This window comes from Carica papaya, chromosome 3 (genome assembly GCF_054855325.1).
Source record: "Carica papaya isolate Zhongbai chromosome 3, ASM5485532v1, whole genome shotgun sequence".
NCBI lineage: Eukaryota > Viridiplantae > Streptophyta > Magnoliopsida > Brassicales > Caricaceae > Carica > Carica papaya.
The window spans coordinates 4,862,487-4,883,802 of record NC_142311.1 but is presented as its reverse complement, the minus strand read 5'-3'; the positions used below and the strand labels follow the sequence as shown (position 1 = coordinate 4,883,802).

General features: G+C 30.0%; 1 protein-coding gene across 1 annotated transcript; it reads left to right on the top strand.

The window, feature by feature from the left end:
* The first annotated feature begins 1,862 nt into the window (after nucleotides 1-1,862).
* LOC110815835 (AT-hook motif nuclear-localized protein 20-like) lies at nucleotides 1,863-3,925 on the top strand. Its single transcript, XM_022043792.2, has 2 exons — nucleotides 1,863-3,099; nucleotides 3,511-3,925. The coding sequence occupies exon 1, from the start codon at nucleotides 1,941-1,943 to the stop codon at nucleotides 2,736-2,738; it is 798 nt and encodes a 265-aa protein (XP_021899484.1). The 5' UTR covers nucleotides 1,863-1,940; the 3' UTR covers nucleotides 2,739-3,099; nucleotides 3,511-3,925.
* Nucleotides 3,926-21,316: the final 17,391 nt, after the last annotated feature.

Below are 21,316 nucleotides of genomic sequence, written 5' to 3'. Positions count from 1 at the left end.
ACTCTTACGTTTTTCTAAATACAAAATGTATGTGTAAATATGTTTTATAAAAAATTTGTCGGTGTAAGCAAAATGAATAATGTTTATAAAATTTAAAAAGAAAAAATGAACATATAATCTACAACAAATTGAACTGGATTTTTTATATATATATAATATATGCATAATAGAAAAGGACAAAATTAAATATTTATGAAGATTGATGTTGTTTGTTTTATATATTCCAAAAGTAGGAAAACACACAGGAATTTAAAGGAAAAAAATGAGGGAATAAAAAATGTTGAAGATTTCACTCTACCCCATCCACTACTTTTATTACAACCTTTATATATCTATGTTGAATTTTTCTAGATATATAATATAACTATATATATATATATATATTTGATTTGAAAGATGCAACTCAACAAAGGATCTCTCCTTTCTTCTTCAATCTCTCCCTCTCTCTCTCTCTCTCTCTCTCTCTCCCTCTGTGTGTGTGTGTGTATATATATATATATATATATTACATTACAAGTAAAATTAATTGTATATATGTTTTAGTACTTATCATGCATAAATTTCAAAGTTCAAACATACTAATTAATTAATCTGCCTGCTATCTACTCATCATGCATAGGTTAGCATCATAAATATATAATTTCTTAAGTTAATATATAAAAACAAATTCACCATATAATATGGTCTTTTATTGACGAGATTAATTAAAGAATTCTCAATTATATTTTAATCATCTTCTAAGTCGTCGATAATTTAATTCACTTGGATCGTGCACCAGAATTTAATAAGCTAACAAATTTGACTCCAATTAACCACCGGATTAATTTTAAAAAATTGGCGAAAGAGATTTGGTTGGCAATTGTTGTTTATCAATCTTGTCATACATCTAATTGGCTTCACTTAATATATATATATATATATATATATTTTCAAAAGTTAGATAAATTAAATTCAACAAAACCATTGATTTTATATGTGATCTATCGAAAGATTTAATTAAGTACTGAATATTAATTGTTTTCTAATTAAGAGGCCAGATTATCCCAGAAATTAATTAATGAATCAATATAGTATATTGGAAACAAAAATGGGGCCCTCTCCATATGAATTCACGTGTCACACATAAGTAAATATTAGTGAAAATTTTAATTAATTAATTAATTAACAACTTGGTTCAATAACATTCCAAAGCTAAAGTCGCATTATCAATTAATGGAGCCCACTTTGGTTCAATAATGACCATAAAACTAAATTAAAAAAAAAAAAAAAAATCAACAATATAATTTATGATTATTAGGATGCCTTATGTTGTGTATGGAGGAATTTAGTGCTAAATTTTATTTTATTTTATTTTTAAGTAAATTTATATACTTGTTGATTAAATGATATATATATATATCAATAATAATATAATAAAAAATAAATTTTAAATAATAATAGTATAATTGAATTGGAACGCACAATTTAATATTTAATTAAATAATAATTATTAGTAGTGATAAATTTTTAATTTAGTACAAAATGGTGGATATCAAATAGCATTTGAAGTCACTAAACAAATTTTTCTGCCTATTAAATAATATTATTTAAGAGGGTAAATTTTATCACTATTAAAATATCAAATAATGACTCCCCCCCTCCCCCTTCAACTAATGGTTTGAATGTGTTATAGTTTTAGGTGATGGGTTACAAACAGTCATAAAATGCAATTGGTGCACAAGATCCTTTCTTTTGTTTTTTTCCATTAAATTTTCTTTCGCTTTGATGCTTCCATTTGCAATTGCATCTAATTCCTTCTTTCCACGCCTCCTCTCACCCTTTGTCTAATCATCTCAGGCATCCAACGAAACCGAACACTGTTCTTCTCCATTTGACTTTCTCCAAACTCTCTCTCCTCGTTCGTAATCCTGGCTAATCGGTGGTGGACTACTCCGGTGGGCATGCCGGGAATGGATCCGGCAGCCAATTCACCACTCTTGCACAAAAGCGATCTTGAAATTTCCAACAACAACAAAAGAGGAGGAGACGAGGACGAGGACAGAGACACTGGGGATGAGCCGAGAGAAGGGGCTGTCGAGGTAGGGACTCGCAGGCCACGAGGCCGCCCACCCGGCTCCAAGAACAAACCCAAACCGCCCATCTTTGTCACTCGAGACAGTCCCAACGCACTCCGTAGCCATGTCATGGAAGTTGCCAGCGGCACTGACGTGGCTGAGAGTATAGCTATCTTTGCACGCAGACGACAACGTGGCGTCTGCGTGCTGAGCGGAAGCGGCTCCGTCGCTAACGTTACCCTTAGGCAACCGGCTGCCCCAGGGGCCGTGGTTGCCCTACATGGAAGGTTCGAAATCCTGTCACTGACTGGAGCCTTCCTGCCCGGTCCAGCTCCTCCAGGATCCACAGGTCTGACCGTGTACCTGGCTGGCGGGCAGGGACAAGTAGTGGGGGGCAGCGTGGTGGGTTCACTTGTTGCAGCAGGTCCGGTGATGGTGATTGCAGCCACCTTCGCGAACGCCACGTACGAGAGACTGCCGCTTGAAGAGGAGGAAGAAGCGGATCAGGGGCAGATCCAAGGTGGCTCAGGGAACTCACCGCCGGCTATGGGAGGAGGCGGGAGTGGGCTGGCGGACCCATCATCTCTTCCTATGTACAATATACCGCCTCATCTAGTCCCAAATGGTGGCGGACAGCTAGGGCAAGAGGCATACGGGTGGAATCACACGCGACAGCCTTACTGAAAGGATAGAGAATGTAGAGTAGCGTATGTTTGTCGTTTCTATGAAGAGATGAGACATAGCAGAGAAGTCGTCGGATATGTATATTAATTACTTGTTTTCATGCCTACTTCTTTCTTCTTTGTAATAAAGGAAAAAAAGATTTAAATTTCTTTTCAGGAATTTAAGAAACAAAAAAGATTTACTTGTAACATTACTCTATATGATCAACATATTTTGCTCCTGAATTTGTTTTCTTCTTTGGAACTCTTCCTTCAGTCTCTATTCTCAGCAATCACTCCATCTCATGGAGGGTAGAATTCAGGGCGCCTAGAAAACAGTCCAGGAAATGCCAATCTTTTCTGAAAGGACTCTTCACACTAAGGTATATGTTGTTTCCAATTTTTGTTTGGAATCATTTTCTTTTTCTTAACTGTCTTTCTTCTATATGCCCTATTGCAACACCCTGCTTTGTACTTGTTCAGGAAAAAAAAAAAAAAAAAAAAAAAAGAAAAGGAAAGTTTTCTGGTTTTTAGTACGGCAATAAGAAAAAATGAACTATAACAACACATTTGTTAACCGTGCTGCTAATTTAGATTAAAATTGATTTCGCCTTCTAAACTGTTAACTGGGGAATCACATTTCTGTTGAATATATGCATGCATGCATGTTTAGTTGCTTATTAGCTCAAGAGTATAAAAGAAATGAATTGAAGTTGTGGCCTGAATTTCGACATCCTTGGCATCTTTATTCTCCCTTTCAAACATTCCTGAGATTTTCTACTGCTATGTGACAGTTAACCGGTGATATACACGAAGAGGTTGAGAGTTATACTCGAATGCTTGACAGAATGGTACAGATGTGTGTGCGTGTTTGTGTGTGTGTATTCTGCAGTTTGATCTGATACTTCAGTCGAAAGAGAATTGTTAATCAGCAACAAGAAAAGAAATACAAGAATGTTTGGTTTTTAGTGGATTCCATTGTAAAACCTGGGAAACAACATGGATGCACCATTGTTTTTATTATCTTTTTCATGAGTCTTATGTTTTTCACACTACACATGGAGAAGACTCTTAAAGATAAGGCTTTTTTTCTTTTCGTTCTATTTCCTAAGTGATATTAATATGTTGAGTGCGTTGCAGTCCAGTGTACATTTGGTTTAATTAGTTGTACAAGAAATATTAAAATGAAGGATATGGGTCTGTGTTTTACATCTTAATTTCTCTGTTGTTAATACCTTCGAGTGCGTATTCTGCAGGGTGTTTTGTTTGGGTAGATTCCTTTGTTGAAGCATTTCAAAACTCCTGTCTTCAAATGCAGCCGACCCAGATTTTAAACGTTTATGGCTATAATACTTTATTACATATTGGTAGGTTATATATATATACATATTCACATGCCCACATACATATATACACATATCATAAACAATATTACTCAACAGCTAAACACGCCTTTCTTTAAAAAAAGAGGGTTATCCCTTCCCAACAGTCAGACATTATGCTCGCAGTTATGTTTCATGGATTAGGGAAAGTGAAGAAGATGATCTTTTCATGCATTAAGAAAAGTGAAGAAGATGATCTGGTAGCAGATGTGTGTATGATGGAAGAGAATAATATATGTCATTATTAGAAAGAATGGAAGGTTTATAAGATGAACCCAATTGTAATAATGACCAAATAAGGAATCCAGCTAGGTTTTTCTTTTTTTTTTTTTTCACTTTGGAAACTGACAACTTTCACATCAATGGAATTAGCACCCTGTAATATAAAAAACAATGTATCAGACAGTCTTTATCTTTCTATCTTCATTTAAAAAAAAAAAAACAAACACACTGAAGAATAATTTTATTTAAAAGAAAAGGGATAGTAAGAGCTATTTGGTCAAGGTGTCTTGATTTTCCCTATGAATTATTTTAGTAGTAGCTATGCGAATTGGACATATACAAATTTTGACTAAACCTTCTTCTTTTTTTGTTTTTGATAAATTAGAAGAGAATGTGAAAAATGCTGCAATTTTTATAATAAAAATTGAGTTATCTAGTAATGCATTTCTCGATTTAGTTGCTAACAATTTCCTGGAAGTTTATTAAGTCAAAGAGTCTTTCACGATCTCTTTGAAGTTTTCTTGATAAAACAAGAGTCGAATCTCAATAACTAAAGTAATATCTCGATATTTAAATAATAATCATCAATAGTTACTAATAATATGTAACTTAATTACATTATTTATACATACTAAAATATGTCAAAAATAGAAAATTTGAAGAACTTAGTAAAAAGAAAAATACATTACCTAGAAAGAACTAGAAAAATAATAAATTTAGACTATAGAAAAATAGATTTTCTTACTTTTCTTCATTGTAGAACTTTACATGCTTTAAAAAGAGGAGTTAAGTCTTCCTATCCCTTTTAGTTAACTTATAAAAATATTTTTTTTCTTTATTGATCATATCTCAAATTTTCTATCATTAAAATATGATTATTATAAGAGCTTCCTATTCAATATCGTTTTCTCTCATTTGATAAAAACTCAATATCAAATTTTTAAACATTGAAGTAGAAAAATTTCAAAATAGAAACTTTTCTTCTTAATAAGTAAGGCTGCTGAATTTGAAATTATATTGAAAAATATGAATGTTTTCAAAATTAAATTGAATATACAGTAAATCAATAGAACTGATAAAATTTATAAAATAAAAAATAACCAAACTTTCTTTATTTCTCTTAAGAGCCAAAAGAAATTTTGGAATAGTATCTTCATATGGAGTCTCTTTATCGAGAACATAATTGTTTTCAAACTTAGCAATATCATTATTTGTAATTAAATCGAGAGATACGCCATTATAGAAATTGTAGCATCTTTCACCATTTTTGAACAAACCAAGAAAGGCAATAAGAAAATACTTGGATTAGCTTTAAAATAAGCAATTGGAGTTTGGTTTGATGGGTGAAATGACAACAACTAGCAAGAGTCTCATTAGTTTTAAAACCTAAATAGTTATATGACCTTGATAGGTACAACCTATTAAATGAATAAATTAAGGATGGTGCAAAACAACAATCATTCAAGACAAAAATTAGTAGCGACCTAAGTCATTATTTTAAATTACATGATTCTTACAATTGCTCATCCTCTATTTTCTCTATAACCTTTCTTTCTTTAAATGTTTGACTACAATTATAAATTTAAAAAAAAAATTTCCTAACGTTTTACAACATAATGCATATAATTCTTTAACTTTTTTAAAATAAAATTTAAAATTATTACTTCAAATTTCAAATATACCATTAATCTAAAACGTTAAGCAGAGGCAGATCTTGAAATTATTGATAATTAGACTGATTATTTATTATTGATTATTTCTATAATAGAAAATCATGTGATTAGTTGTAGTTAAAAATTTATTAGCTAATACTATCTTTTGTATGTATTTATTGGGAAAATCTTCTATAGCAAAAAGAGAAAAGAGTTTCTTTAAAAGTTTGGTCTACCTAATTACATGTATAAATTATTTAAGTTTTAGATTAATTTTTTTATTATGTTGGAGTTAAAATATACTGTTAGAAGTACTCTTCGTTTATAGCATTATATAAATTTTATTTTAATCTTTTAAAATCATACAGTATAACATAATCGTTATTTTTCAAATAACTAAAAAAATTGAATATTTATTAATTATCTAACTACTAAAAATTTTAATAAAATTATTAATTGTAGAAATTTGAGTATTACTTTAAATTCTTTTTTATATCCATAAGTTTCTTAAGAAATAAGAATATAACTGTAAAGACCCAAAACTTAAAGGGAAATAAATTCATAAACTAAATGCAGAAGCAATTAATAGAGTTATGGTTTACATTCATTACACAACAATTCTGAATCTCTAATAAGATTATGAAAATGTTTCTTCTAAAAGACAAATGAAAATTAAAGAAACAAAACTAAAAGCGAATAACTAATATCCTAAAACAACTTTTACTAGTACTTGAAGGGAGTTCGAATAATGAACTACTCACAACCCTCTTGCTGATCAGGATCTGGATCTTGATCCTTTTGATCTGAAATACTTAATGAAAGGGTGAGATACATTAATCTAGTAAGAATATCACACTAATAATATATACAAAAACTGAAAATTAGTAAAAAAAATAAAAAAATAATAACTAATGGAGCTCTTACTTTATTTAAATACATTTAAAACTTAAGCACATTTGTTTAATACTTAACATAATAAGTTTTTCAAAGACAATATATGAAAACCCACATCCATATCATTTTTTACTTTCACGCATAAGAGAACGATAAACAATAGTTTTTATTTCTTACTTGCTTACTGGTACTTTTAGGGGTCCATAGGGATGTTCTCCCTACTCGTGGACCCAATATCCAATTTTACAATTGACCAGTACTCCTTATACCTTATCCAGTAATGGGCGCCAAACATTCCATCATCTCGATATCATGTCCGTTATGAGAGTGAACCATATCTCTCAAACCTTTCTAGTAAGGGATTTTCCAATCCTGTCCGACTGAGGTAACGTTCATGGTAGGGTTCCCTATGTACCGGATCTGTTTGCAATTTTCCTAGATAACTAGCAAGTCTTTCACATAAAGATTTTTATCAACAAACAACCAACAAACTTATACCAATATTTTATATCACATTCACATATCAATTAAACTATATTCATACTGACGGTATATAACCAAAATAATCAGATAAGTTGATAATACTATTAAACTATAAATTAAAAATATGTACTATACGAAAATCAAGTAAGTAAGACAGTACAGAAAAATAAACAGTAAATCACGACAATTGTGAATTAACCGATTTCGTCTTCACTAATAACCTGTAATTATTTTTAAAATTTTTTAATTTTTCACAAAAAATATAAAATTATACATTGTATATCTCAATTTACTGTAAAGGAGAATAGGGTGAGGGATCCTTATCCGGATCGGTGTTCTGAGACATCGAGCTATCTATTACGCCTCCTAATAGGTACCAGGTTCCCTAAATTTTTTCTATAGAATTTAAAATACTAGTCACATATATAAAAATACCCCCAAAAATTCAAAATCACTGTCCAAAACTTATTCCGACCAATTTTGAAATTCCGGCACGGCACTGCCGCTGTGCTCCGATGCTGGCTCTGCCTCCTACAGTGGCAGTTCGCCTTGACTTGGCCAGTTTTGACCGATTTTGGCCATATCACTGCAAAAAAATACGTTAAGGGTCTCGGTTGGCTAAGAAATCACAAAACAAATCGAACCTATCGACGGGGGGACCTATGGGTGTAGCGACTCCACCGATCCTCCTTCGCGGTTGAGGTTCTTTCATTTGCTACCCTGCACAGAAAAGAACGGTAAACATAATGATCGAAAAATTACGTGAAACGAGAATTGAAAATGGGCTCATTAGCAAAATTTTGGAGTTTTAGCTGCAGCGGCTCCGCTAGCCTTTGTATGCAGTTTTCAGTTCGTCATCCTTCTTACTCCAATTTGTTCACAGGGGTACTCGAAATTGAATTTTGAGCGGGTAGAGGAAACTTTTACATTTTTCAAGGTTGACGGTGACTCTGATGTGGCGGCGGTCGACGGTCGACCTCCTTCTCCGGCGTCTGGTTCTTATTCTCTGGCAGGGGCTGATGGCTAGAGTTCAGGTTCCCGTGTGATGTGAACTATTTATAATCATTCTGCGTTGATTTGGGCCGTTGATCGCAATCGATCTCGTACGTTCGATTGCGATTGATCTCAATCATCCAATCGCGTTTAAGGAGGAAACGAACGCAGACCGTCTACGCATGCGGGATCGATCCTGGCCGTCCGATCGCGGGGCACGTGAATCGCCAGCGTGGCCTCCCGCGTGGCACCGACGTCACGCACCTTGCCACACGGCGCATTCTAGTTCGTTGAGACTGCTAACTGAGCGGTCCTATGTAGTCAAACTTTCTCTATTTGCATTTTGACCACCTGTTTCTAATTTTTTTCAAAAATATTTTCAAAACTCAAATTATCACCCGTTTTTTTAAAAATTATTTTCAATCTAGCCCTTAATTCATTTTTTCTCAAAATTTTATTTAAATAAAAATAAAATAAAATAATTAATTATTTTAAATTAATAATTAAAAAATAAAAACTATGTTTCGGGTCATTTTTCGGGCCCGACTATTACAATAACATGTGTCATTTTCTATTAATACTTATATATATATATGTGTGTGTGTGTATATATACACATATATAAAAGAAGATAGATTAGCTTTTATATATAATTGTATGGGCAGTTACTTGGATTAAGCAATTCAAATTTTTTTAAAGAAAAATATTAATTATTGGGGTGTAACGAAATTAAAATTCCCTAAATGTTTGGACTCAAAATAATTAAGTGTAGTCGCAAATATTCTTGTGCTCTGTCAGTGAATCTTAATTAATGTATAATTTTTTCTAAAGATAATCGTTTATAATTTATTCCCCTTAGCTTAATGGATAATGTAATCTACTATTTAACTTAACTTAATAATTGTTATATATTTTTTACAAAAAATTGTAATTTTTTTGTGAATTATATTCTTAGTATGTCACTATTTCAAAGTTATTCTATATTATATCATACTTAATGTTTATATATCATTCATTTATAATAAATTTATAAACTTTATTTAAAAAATATATCATGTATTATTATTATTATTTTATTAATAATAGTTATTGCTCCCCAACCCCAGGTTGCTTTAGTTGATTATGTTCATATATTATACATGACTACACATACATATGTATATTATATGAACCACTTAAATAATAATACGATCTTCCGAAAAGGGGACCCAATTTAGCATTCATAATGAATTATCAATTAAAAAGGTCGAAAAAACACACGTGCCACATTAACCAATTTCTTTAATATTTATGATGTTAATTAAACTAATTGCTATCTTTGCGTATAGACAAATCCAGTCATTATTTATTAATTGCTATGTGTTTCTTGTTGTTCATTTACATATTAGCTTAATTTTTATTATTAAAAAAAATGTAAATATTTGTGCTAAATAATCAAAATATATCATTGCAAATAAAATAATTAAATATTATCTTGGGAATTGTTGAATTTAATTAAACCTGTTAATTTTTACTTACTTTTTTTCAGTTTTAACTTTACTGTTTTTATAATTAGATAATATATTTAACAAATTTAACCAGTTAAATATGCAATTTACAGTTGGATTAATCGAACCGACCAATTCAATTTGATTTCAATAATTACATATTTATTTTACAGTTGGATTAATTAAACTGTCCAATTTCATTGGATTTGAATAATTAATAAACGTGAAAGTTTATTTATTTTTTTTAGTAATATGTTTAATTTACAGAACTATATATAGTTAGCAATGATGATAATGATAGAAAAAAGATTATAATGAAGCTAAAAAAAATTTAAAATTATTTTTAATATTTTCTGATCTTTGTATTTGAAAATATTTTAGAAATATATTATTCTTACATATTTTCATTAAAAGAAACACATATATAGAAGAAGTAAACAAACTACCTAATACAAAAAAATCCAGTAAGCAATACAGCAAGTTGCCGGAATAATGTATTTAACACGGCGTTATGCAAGAAATGACTTTGAAATTGACTGAAAACAAAAATCAACTAGGATGCGATCAGTTTGGCTGCCCAAAGACATGGTACGTGAATTGCTTTGTGTTTCTTAGTGATTCATATATATATATATATATGTAAACAAACAAAGCTTTATATATATATATAGAGAGAGAGAGAGAGAGAGAGCGGTGTTTTGCAGCACAAGAAAACAACTTGCTTCCCACCTACCCATGCGCTCGGGACCCCACGATGCCCTAATTTCCAGGACTTGTCTCTCTAGATGATCACACCCCTTTTATATATTTTACTGCTAATCAATCCTACAAATGAAGAAACATATTTATTTATTTTTGTTTTCATTCACACTTGTTTTGTTTATATACTTAGGCGCATTATAATTTATTCTCTTCTTCTTATTAAATTTCTTTTTTGGTTGAATCAATATTTTGTTGCATCTACAATTAGTTATGTGTACAGGATCTTTCTTTTTTATAATTAATTTTTCTTTAGCTTTTGATAATTCCATTTGCAATTACATCCGATTCTTTCTTTCCATGCCTCCTCTCATCAGGTTTTAATTTTCTCAAGCATCCAACAAAACCACTTATGCAACAAGTAATTTTTCATGAAACCACAAACTGTTATTCTCCATTTGACTTTTTCTAAAGTAACTCTCTCTCCATTCTTGATACTGGGTAATCCATGGTGAATTATATTGGTGGGCTTGCTAGAAATGATTTTGGTAGCCAATCCACTCGTCCGATACAATAATCATAATCAAGATTTTCATTACTCAAACTACCACAAATAACAATCAAAGCAGGCAATGCAAAATAAGAAGAATCATCATGACAGAGACACTAGCAATGAATTCAGAAAAATGTTGCCAAAATAAGCACTTATAGGCTACAAGAGCTGTCAACTGATATAAAGAACAAGTTCAACCCTCATCTTAGTCACCAAAGACAGTCCTAATGCACTTGACAGCCATCGCATAGAACTTGTAACTGGTACTAACCTTCTTCTTGCTTTAAAATATCAAATAGAAGGAAACCAAAAAAGAAAAAGAAAAAAAAAATTGAATGACTGAATGATTTTATTCATAAAGCAGCAGCCTCTTTTACAAGTTGTATTTAACAATTTAATTTAAAATATAAGAACTAATCCCTGAATTATAGTAAACAAATCCACTCATATAAATATCTATAAACATAGAAAAAATAGTACATTGAAAATGACAAAACCCTAGAAAATTTAAAATTACTTTAAATAAAAAAAGACTTCACTAATTTGGACTTTGAGTTGTGCAAACTCTAAATAGTATCTTAAGTTTTTGAAATGTATTTAACTTAAAAGATCCTTATACTTTATCAACAGTTTGATACAATATAAAAGATTAATCTCGTAGGATTCCACGAAAATTAATATCTTACATCAATATGTTTTTTTTTTTCTATATAAAAACAAGATTGTTCTAATACTTTAATGGTCGAACTATTATTATAATAGATGAAAATATGTTATTTTTACTTAAAACAAACATTTTAAAGATTTTTCATAGTCATTACTCGGCAAACACACATTATTGTTACTAAGAATTTTACTTTTATTGTTAACAATGTTACAATTGATTAATTAATAGATGAACATGAGACTATACATGATCTCATTAAAAAGACATAAATAGATGTAGTTTTTTTTATCATCAAATCTCCAACATACTTCTTATCTATAAAACTAAAGTTTTTTCATCATTTTTATATATTATTTTATAAGCAGTAGTACGTTTCAAGTATATAAAAATCTATTTTGTTACTAAAAGGTGCATCTCATTTGGACACCCCAATGAATTTATTGATGAGTTACTGTATGCATTATATCTTGCTTTATTACAGTTAAATACATCAAGTTTTCCCACAAATTTTGTTTAAATAAGGTTTTCAAATCTCTTTCCATTTGGATCTTTAATAAGTATGTATACAAGCATATGCTAAAATGGAAAGAAAGGCCAACTTCAAGATATTAAACTAATTTTTTTTTTTTCCACGTTAAGATATGTGCAAAATATAAAATTATGCAGAGAGAAAAAAATTAAATATTGATGTTTGTTTTATGTCATTTTCCCAAAAGTAGGAAAAAAAAACACAGGAATCTTAAGGGAAAATGAGGAAATGAAACTTGTTGAAGATTTCACCCTACCCTATCCACTACTTTCATCAGAACTTTCTTTCTTTATGAATAAATAAATATATATATATATATATATTGATTTGAAAGATCCATTCCTCTCTCTCTCTATATATATATATGTATGTGTGTGTGTGTATATATATATATATATATATAATATGTTCTCGTTAATTATTAAAATTGATCAATCAACTAGTACATTATTCTATATTACAATAAAAATTAATTTTATTTATGTATGTTTTAGTACTGATCATGCATAAATTTCAAAGCTCAAGCATACCAATTAATTAATCTGCTATCTACTCATCATACCTTCGATCATCAATTTATAATTTCTTAATTCAATATGTAATGTCCCCGTTGAACTGTTCTACTTATAGATTTTGAGTAGGTATAACAAATTTACAATATAACTGTTTACTCATGAGATTAATTAAGAATTTCTCAATTATATTCTAATCATCTTGCAGGTCGTTGATAATTTAATTCACTTGGATCGTGCACCACAATTTAATAAGCTCACAAATTTGGCTCTAATTAACCACCAATTAATTTTAAAAAATGGTGAGCGAGATTTGGTTGGCAATTTATGTTTGTCGATCTTGTCATATAAATAATTGGCTTCACTTGAGATTTTTAAAAAATTAAACTTAGCAAAACATTAATTTATATCCCATCTAAATTTATATATATATATATATATAGTGAATTATTGTATTTTTAAATGAAACGATATTTAAAAATAAATAATTAAATTTTGTTAGTTCGTATAATTATGATGAATTAAAATTTGAATTAATTTTTTTTTCTCATTAAAAAATTATAATTAAGTTCTCGGAGTGAATTGTTTTCTAATTAAGAAGCGAAATATTCCTTTTAAAAAAAATAATAAAAACAATAGTTTGTGTGTTGGTGGTGTAGTAGCAAAAAAGAGGGGCCATCTTCACATGAATTCACGTGTCACACATAAATAAATATTAGTAAAAAATTTAAATTAATTAACAACTTGGGTATAACATTCCAAAGATAAAAGTCCGCATTATGAATTAGTGGAACCCACTTTGGTTCAATAATTACCACTAATATTAATTAAAATAATCACCAATATAATTTATTATTAGGATTAATATCCAAGTGTTTGCACCCTACCCACATGCGCAATTTGAGGCTGCAATTATTTGAAAGGGGAATCCACTAAAGCCCTGCATTAATGAAATGTAGACCACCCATTAAAGCCAATATAAATAATATTTTATTTTAGGATTAAAGTGAAATTAAATCATTTAATAATCAATTGCCTTGATCCATGGCATGAACCTATAAAAATAAAATCCCAATATCATGTTAATCATCTTTTTCCTTTCAAAATTGCTTGAGGCATCTCTTCCACCAAATGAATTCTAATTTAATCAAATTTTCTTCTAAGAGCAGGTCAAATCTCCTTAATTCAGGGTTGTTCAATGAGTGTACTGAAAATATCATTTTCAGTACACGTACGAAGATGCAATTTTTTTTTTTTTTTATATATTGGTAAGAAGTGGTCGTTGTTTATTTTATATATATATATATATATATTATTAAGACAGATGATACGACTTGATCATTCGTGTCGTGTAAACTTTTCAGACTAAGTTTTTGTCATCTAGTTGGCGGTTAAACTAAAATCCAATTAAAATTTCTAACTTTTTAGCCCAATTCAGCTCGTGGCCTCATCCTATGATGGGCCGGGCTCATGCCAAGCCTCATAAGCCAGCCTGCAGGTATTTAATTCATTTATAGTTATTATTAATTCTCTTGATTTTATAAGTACTTTTTATTTATTACATTTAGTGAAAAAAAATTAAAATTAAAATTTTTACTTAATTAGGGTTACTGGGCCACAAATCGAACTAGTTAGTCCTGCTACCCTCAGCCCATTCCTTCCATGTTTACAGGCTGATCTGGGCTTAACCCAGGTGAGCGGGTCCAAGGCGGCTTGCCATTATAACACCTCTAGTAATTTAGTTTTTTATTTAGTAAATAAAAATATTTAAGGTTAGATTATGATGTTTTCTTGTGATATCATTTTATGAAAACATTAATTATAACTTAGATTATCACAAGCATATTTAAACTAGTTTCATAAAACGAAAAAAAAAAAAAAAATCAACTTATATGTAGCACACACGAACGCTTCACCATCTAAATAATATTGAATATTGACATAATAAAATTGAAACTAAATATTTGTTATTACAATATCGGCTAACATATTCCAATACACTTTCTTTTTTAAAAAAAATTAATTCTAAATTAAATATTAAATCTAATAAATCTAAATCAAGTTTTGCATTTCAACTTTGAATAAATATCTCGAATAAGCTACTGTGCTATAAAAAAATATATTTTTTGCGTTGAGTGAACTCCATCCCAACTGAGATAGAACAAACTGGCACTTCAGGAGCTCCACACATTTTCATGAGATTAAAATCATAGTCACCTCCAACACCGCAACAAGCTTTTTGCACCGAATTTATGTCGAACCCTATTCAAAATAAAAATGACAAAAGTTAAAATAAAAAAATTATAAAACATACCTAAGTCTAACTATATTATATATATTTATAATAATTCTAAGCTAATTAGTTACATGATAATGATATAATGGGGCTTACCGAGAGATGAAACACGGCGCAAAACCCACATGTATGCATTGTAATAATCACCATAAACTATGGTCGTGTTGGAGTTTTCTTTGTGTAACTCCTCAATGGCTCTTTGGAGTTGTACATTGAAAAGTTATTCAGATCCTTTAAGCAATGAAAATTATCATGGAGATAATATCCTTTGAGCTGCAAGAGTTTCAACTGGTAAAGCAGGAGATCCGGCAACCGCAAAATTTACTCCATAATCGTGAGTGAGCGAAACATTCTTATTCAAATAAGGTTGAAGTAGAGGAATTCCGGTTGAGAGAGCTGTAAAAATATACAATTTAATAAACAAATTAGCAACATAGAATGATAAATTATGAACCTCATTATTTAAATATATGTTTAAATACATACATTGTTAACTAATTACTTACACATATAATCGATCATCAGCAATCCATTTGAGCATCTGCCAGTCGCGGTTTTAAAGAAAGTTTCACCATAAGGAAAGGAAGCTGACCAAATAGAGTAAACGCATTTTCACGAACTAAATTACCAGTGTCGGTGATAGAATCTCCGGGCTGATATATTGCATTGAATTCACATTTCTTGAGAAGACCGGGAGCTGCATTAGTCAGAGCTAAAAGAGAACAAAGAATTAGGAAGAAGGAAGAAATTGAACTGAAGGAAGAAGCGGCCGCCACCGCCGGCATTGGGTATTTTTTAACTGCTGGAATTAGAAGCAACTAAAACGATGTTTCGTATTTGCTGTTTGATGTAAAACCACAGCCTGCTACACACTTTTATGTAGGTGATTTACTTGTCCGTATTCGAATCGTAATAGATATAATTAATTGATTAATTCATGTTCCAAATTCTATTAGATTTTGGAGATTTAAACTAATTCTCCTCCCCCTCTGGTTACTCTTCCTACCAATTAATAATTAATGGTAATAATCACCTCCATAATTTTAGATTTTATTTTTTCGTATCAGTGATTTATTCGCTGGTTCATGTTCGCGTCCTGGTACAAAGTCCACCGAAAGAGCCCATAAAAAAATAGCTTTTGCCAGTTGCTAAACGAAGGTTCTTTGATAAACAGTTTTCAATAACCAAGTTGGGCCAGTGAAGTAACATTTGGTCCACTCATAATATTTTTAGACTTAAGAGCCCAAATACATTTTCTTATATAAACATAAACTGGTAGAGCCCAAATAACAGTGTCTATGTATTATACAAGCTTTATATATATATATATATATATATATATATATATATTAGAAAAAGAAAATATGTAGGACCTGGTAACATTCTCAATTATTGTTTTACCCAAAAACATTCTCAATCAATGTCAATAAAATACATATTATAACATGAATCTCAAAACAAATGGCATTTTCAGGATGAATATAAAATACTTTCTAATCAGAGCCGTTTATTAATCGCTAATTACTTTTTATAGCGTAAAATTTAGTTCTCGACCGACCATAAAATTGTAAAGGGTAAAAAATACATTGATTTACTGAGTTTTGAGTTTAATTGCAACTTAAGTTATTAGTTTACATTAGTTTTCAAAAAAAAAAAAAAACAAACAAACACTGATTATAATGCACACAAAAGACAAGAACTTTGTCAATAATTATTAATTCGAAAAAAAACAAATCAATCAATCAATTAATTAATTTAAAATGCAAAAGTAAAATAATAACAAATATGATGTTAATTGAACGTAGTTGGTGGAATAAGCCACCTATAAATATCTAAGCAGATAGAACCCCTACTTATCACTCTCAACTAACTCAGTCTCCCAAACCCATCTTTACAATAATGTATAATAAAGATTTTTTAGAAACCCATTTCTTTTTAATGTATTTGCATATTTCTAATATTTTCAATCCAAAAATTGCAATATCAATATAAATATTATTATATTCTTAATGTTTTCAACCCAAAAAAAGAAATAAGAACCGAAATTCTTGCAATATCCTTATATATATATATATATATTACCTTGAAAGTTTCCTCATTAACACAACAATTAAATAATATATTGTCCTTTTAACCAATAATATTTACTAAAGTTAATATATCTTTGATTTGGTTTCTGATAATCAATCAATAATTTTATCACAATCAACATATTTAAACGCATGTAAATGTAAATGTCAAAGATTATTTTAGACATAAGAACAAATGTAGTTCTAATATTAGCAATCATTATCTCAAATTTACTTAACGTATCAATCTTTTCTCCTTAATTGATTTTAGTACATGTGGTGCTTAATTATGCCTGTATTTACTCTAACGATAGAAAGGGTTTTGGTATTTCTTATGTGATTGGCTCTCTCAAAGACTTTAAATGTAAGTAAACGTGGCTAAATCACAAAGTTTGAGGATGTTTTTGTGCGGCTTGGAATAAGGGTGATGAAATCCTTTCTTCTATGAAATTTATTATATGTGAGCACCAAGAAGTGGAATTAAAACACTTTTTAACAACTTTTTTTTTTTTTAATCTTAAGAGGGATTACGACATAATTAAAAGAAATTTAAATGTATCTTGCCAACTGACAGTTTGATTTCTTATTAAATTAGGAGGAGATGATTATTTCAAGACTCTTTATAGTGTGGAGCTTTTCCAGTTTAAAAATGATTGAGTGAAGTAACTTAGCAAATCAAGGCAAAAACACTAGCTTTTACCCCTATATGACTGTTGTTAAGAGGAACAACAGGTTGCGTGATGAGTTAAAATTGATGGTATTTAGTTTATATGTTAAAATGTATTTAGATATCAAGTCATTACTTCACTTTGTTTTTATTGAAAGTGATCACAATCTCATTTCGCTACATAATGTTTTTGATTGATCGTTACTTAAATACGAAGATATAGAAATGGACACTTCTTCCAACTGTTTACTAATTAGACAATCGTCATCCTTATATCAAAGTTTAAGAAACTAGAGGTAATTTTATAATTTAAACTAAATAATTTATTTGGTTTCCCTTAAATTAATCCCCAAGGTTCTAATGAAGAAAGTGTATATGTCTTTTAAAGATTTAGTTGGCCCTCTCCACACAAGCTTTATCTTGGGCATTGAGAATCCAACTTTAGTTTATAAAGCTATCTATGTTATGAATAAATCCACAAAGTAAAGAGGCTACATTACTCTTGTTTGGATATATCTTTTAAAGTCCTATAACCATGTCAACTAGTGTTTCTATAACGTATTTTGGAGCACTTAATTTCCCTAGTAATATCATTAACTTGATCATATTTTGTATTACAACTATTAAAATAATTATTCACTGTAATATAGAGCACAATGAATAATTTAACGTAGGAGCTACATCAAGGGGGATAATCCCTATTTTTTTGTGTAGCATGGATAATAAAATTCATTTAGTAAGAGGTATCATACACTCACTAGCATCTTTTTAATCTCAACTCTGGTGGCATAAATCTTGATTATATATTCTTCACAAATGATATCCTCTTATTTGTTAGAACATCTAATGTAACATACTAAAACTACGTCATTTTGGAAAACCCCAAAACAATGTCGTTTTAGGTAAAAAAAAAAAAAACTAGAGACGTGTTTGCTTATGGTTGGGAAAAATGAAGAGGTAGAGGCGTGTATGCCTCTGCCACCGGCTAAAAAGGAAGAGGATGAGACCTGTATGCAATGGTCGTGCAAGACTCCTCTCATCCCTCCCTATAAATCACGAAGAAAGGGAAGGAGATCAATGCAGGAAGAGAGAGAGAAAGAATGAATGAATGAGAGAGGGAGAGAGAGAGTGAGAGAGAGAGAAAGATAAGGAGACAGAAAAAGAAGGGCTGCGTTTACCATCACTTGGCGACCGAGAGATGAGAGAAAGAAGAGGAAGAAGAAAAAGGAGGAGGAGAAGCTGGTGTTGCGCGCAACAGTGCACAAAAGAAGAAGATGATCTACGCGGCGGCTCGACGTACGTTTTACTATTTTGCAACTCTCTCTAGCATGATTCCACCATATCTGTGCCAGATTTGAAGGCGTGAAATATTTTGCGGTGAATTTCGACCAATCCACAATGGCGAGTGGCGGTGATCGACAGCGACAGCGCGTGGCCGTTTGGCGGCAGTGCGTGCGAAGGTGCGCAGACTTCCATTGATTGCACGCAATGAGTCCTAGAAACCCAGTTCGGGTAGGTGAGTTCAAAAATACTAATGGTTTACCATTTTAGATTTATGATTAATTAATTCTATTTAATTTTAATACAATAAATTATTTATCCAGTTTAGAATTAAGAATAAGTCTAGACACGGGTATTTAAAATTAGGAGATAACTAATTCATTGCTAACCCGATACAGATATCACTGTAACATATTGGTATTGTACTTTGGAGATAATTTTACGAACGAGATTTAGACGAAACTCAAATAAGTGGGTAAGCACTTACAAATGTAGTTTAATCTTTTTAAGATATTAAAATTATGATACTTAATAATTAATAATTAGATGCAGGATTCCCACATAATTTTCTTATTGATTGTTGTGTTCTTATTTATATTTGTTATTGAAATTTCTAATCAATTGTCTTGTTATATTTTGTAACTAAATTTATATATGTACTGATTGTTATGTAATTAGAAGTATATTAAGGATATATAGAATTTATTAGTGAGTTAAAATAAATAAATAAACATTAAAAGATTAAGAAAACTCATTTAACTGGTATCACCGAAGGGTGGGTGTGTGTGCAGCCTTTTGGCGTGTGACTATGGTGAACCCTACCGATGGATATGACTTTAGTCAGATATGGCAAAGTAATAAGAACTGTGAATTGTACAATGTATACTGCAAACTGTAAATTATGAACTGAATTGGGACGTATTCACGTGGTAGAGAAGATCTTTTTTGCTCTCGTTGATACCGGCGAAAATAGTATCGTGCGGTGAAACTATTTTTAATAAGATATAAATTGACAGAAATGAATAGTAAGTCATGAGTAAAGTTTACGATACTGAAATACTGAATTAATATCTACTGAACTGCTTATTACTTAAATTGTTATATGAAATACTAAATTATACTATTTATTGAACTGTTTATACTCTGAGTTATGATATTACGATAAAGAATTATGAATGTTTACTAAATAAACTTATTTAGAAGATTTAGTAATTGAATTAAGGTGTAGATACTATGTATTTTTCGAATTAAAGAGAAAAGTATTTTGATTCATCTTCGTCGTTAGTTTTATATTTTCTACTAACTTAAACTGATTACCCTATTATTTGTTAATACTTACATATTTGCTGAGTATATTAAACTCACCATATTTATTATTCATTTATGTGTCTTTGCAACCTATGACTATTTCTCTTCTTCCATTTGATTAAAAAAAAAAAAAAAAAGGTCTAGTTTAACCAACAAATAATATTTGCATATGATATGCCAAGATATCATCATTATTTTTAGTTTTTTTTCATAATCTTAATCAAATTTAATTATTATTTTGGTAAAGAAACTCACATATAAAAGTACTTTTATATACCACGTGCCCACTAACCATATATACTACATACATTAATTTTTCTAAATAATTTCGTATGCGAGTGACATTAAATATTTGTATACCTAATATATGCATTATTTTGACTTTAGTGAGATGGTATCCACTAGCTATGATATATTATATACAAGTTATGTGGCATGCACATTTGAAATTATGTTGTAATTAACAGACCTTAACTTAGTAGTTATTGTCTTATTTAATATAAAATTAGAATATATATATATATTAGGTTATATTTAAAAAATAAAATAAAATAATGTTGTAAATTTAATAAAAAGAATACTTGTGAAGTCATGATCAGGTTATTTGTTGTTTATAAGGTATTGAAGCAGACAGGCAAGGCCAAATTATAAAGTCCTACGTTCATCTCAATACATTAATATTACTATTTTTAAATTACAAAATTTGGGAATCAAGTGCACAAGATCTCGTCTTCTATTTTGGTTTCTCCTTGTGTTTATTTAAATAATATTATATATATATATTAATATAATCCTAGTATATATAGTAGGTTTAACACTTGACAGCACACACACACACACACGCACACACACACATATATATATATATATATGTAGTATACTATAATATGTATGTGTCTAAAACTC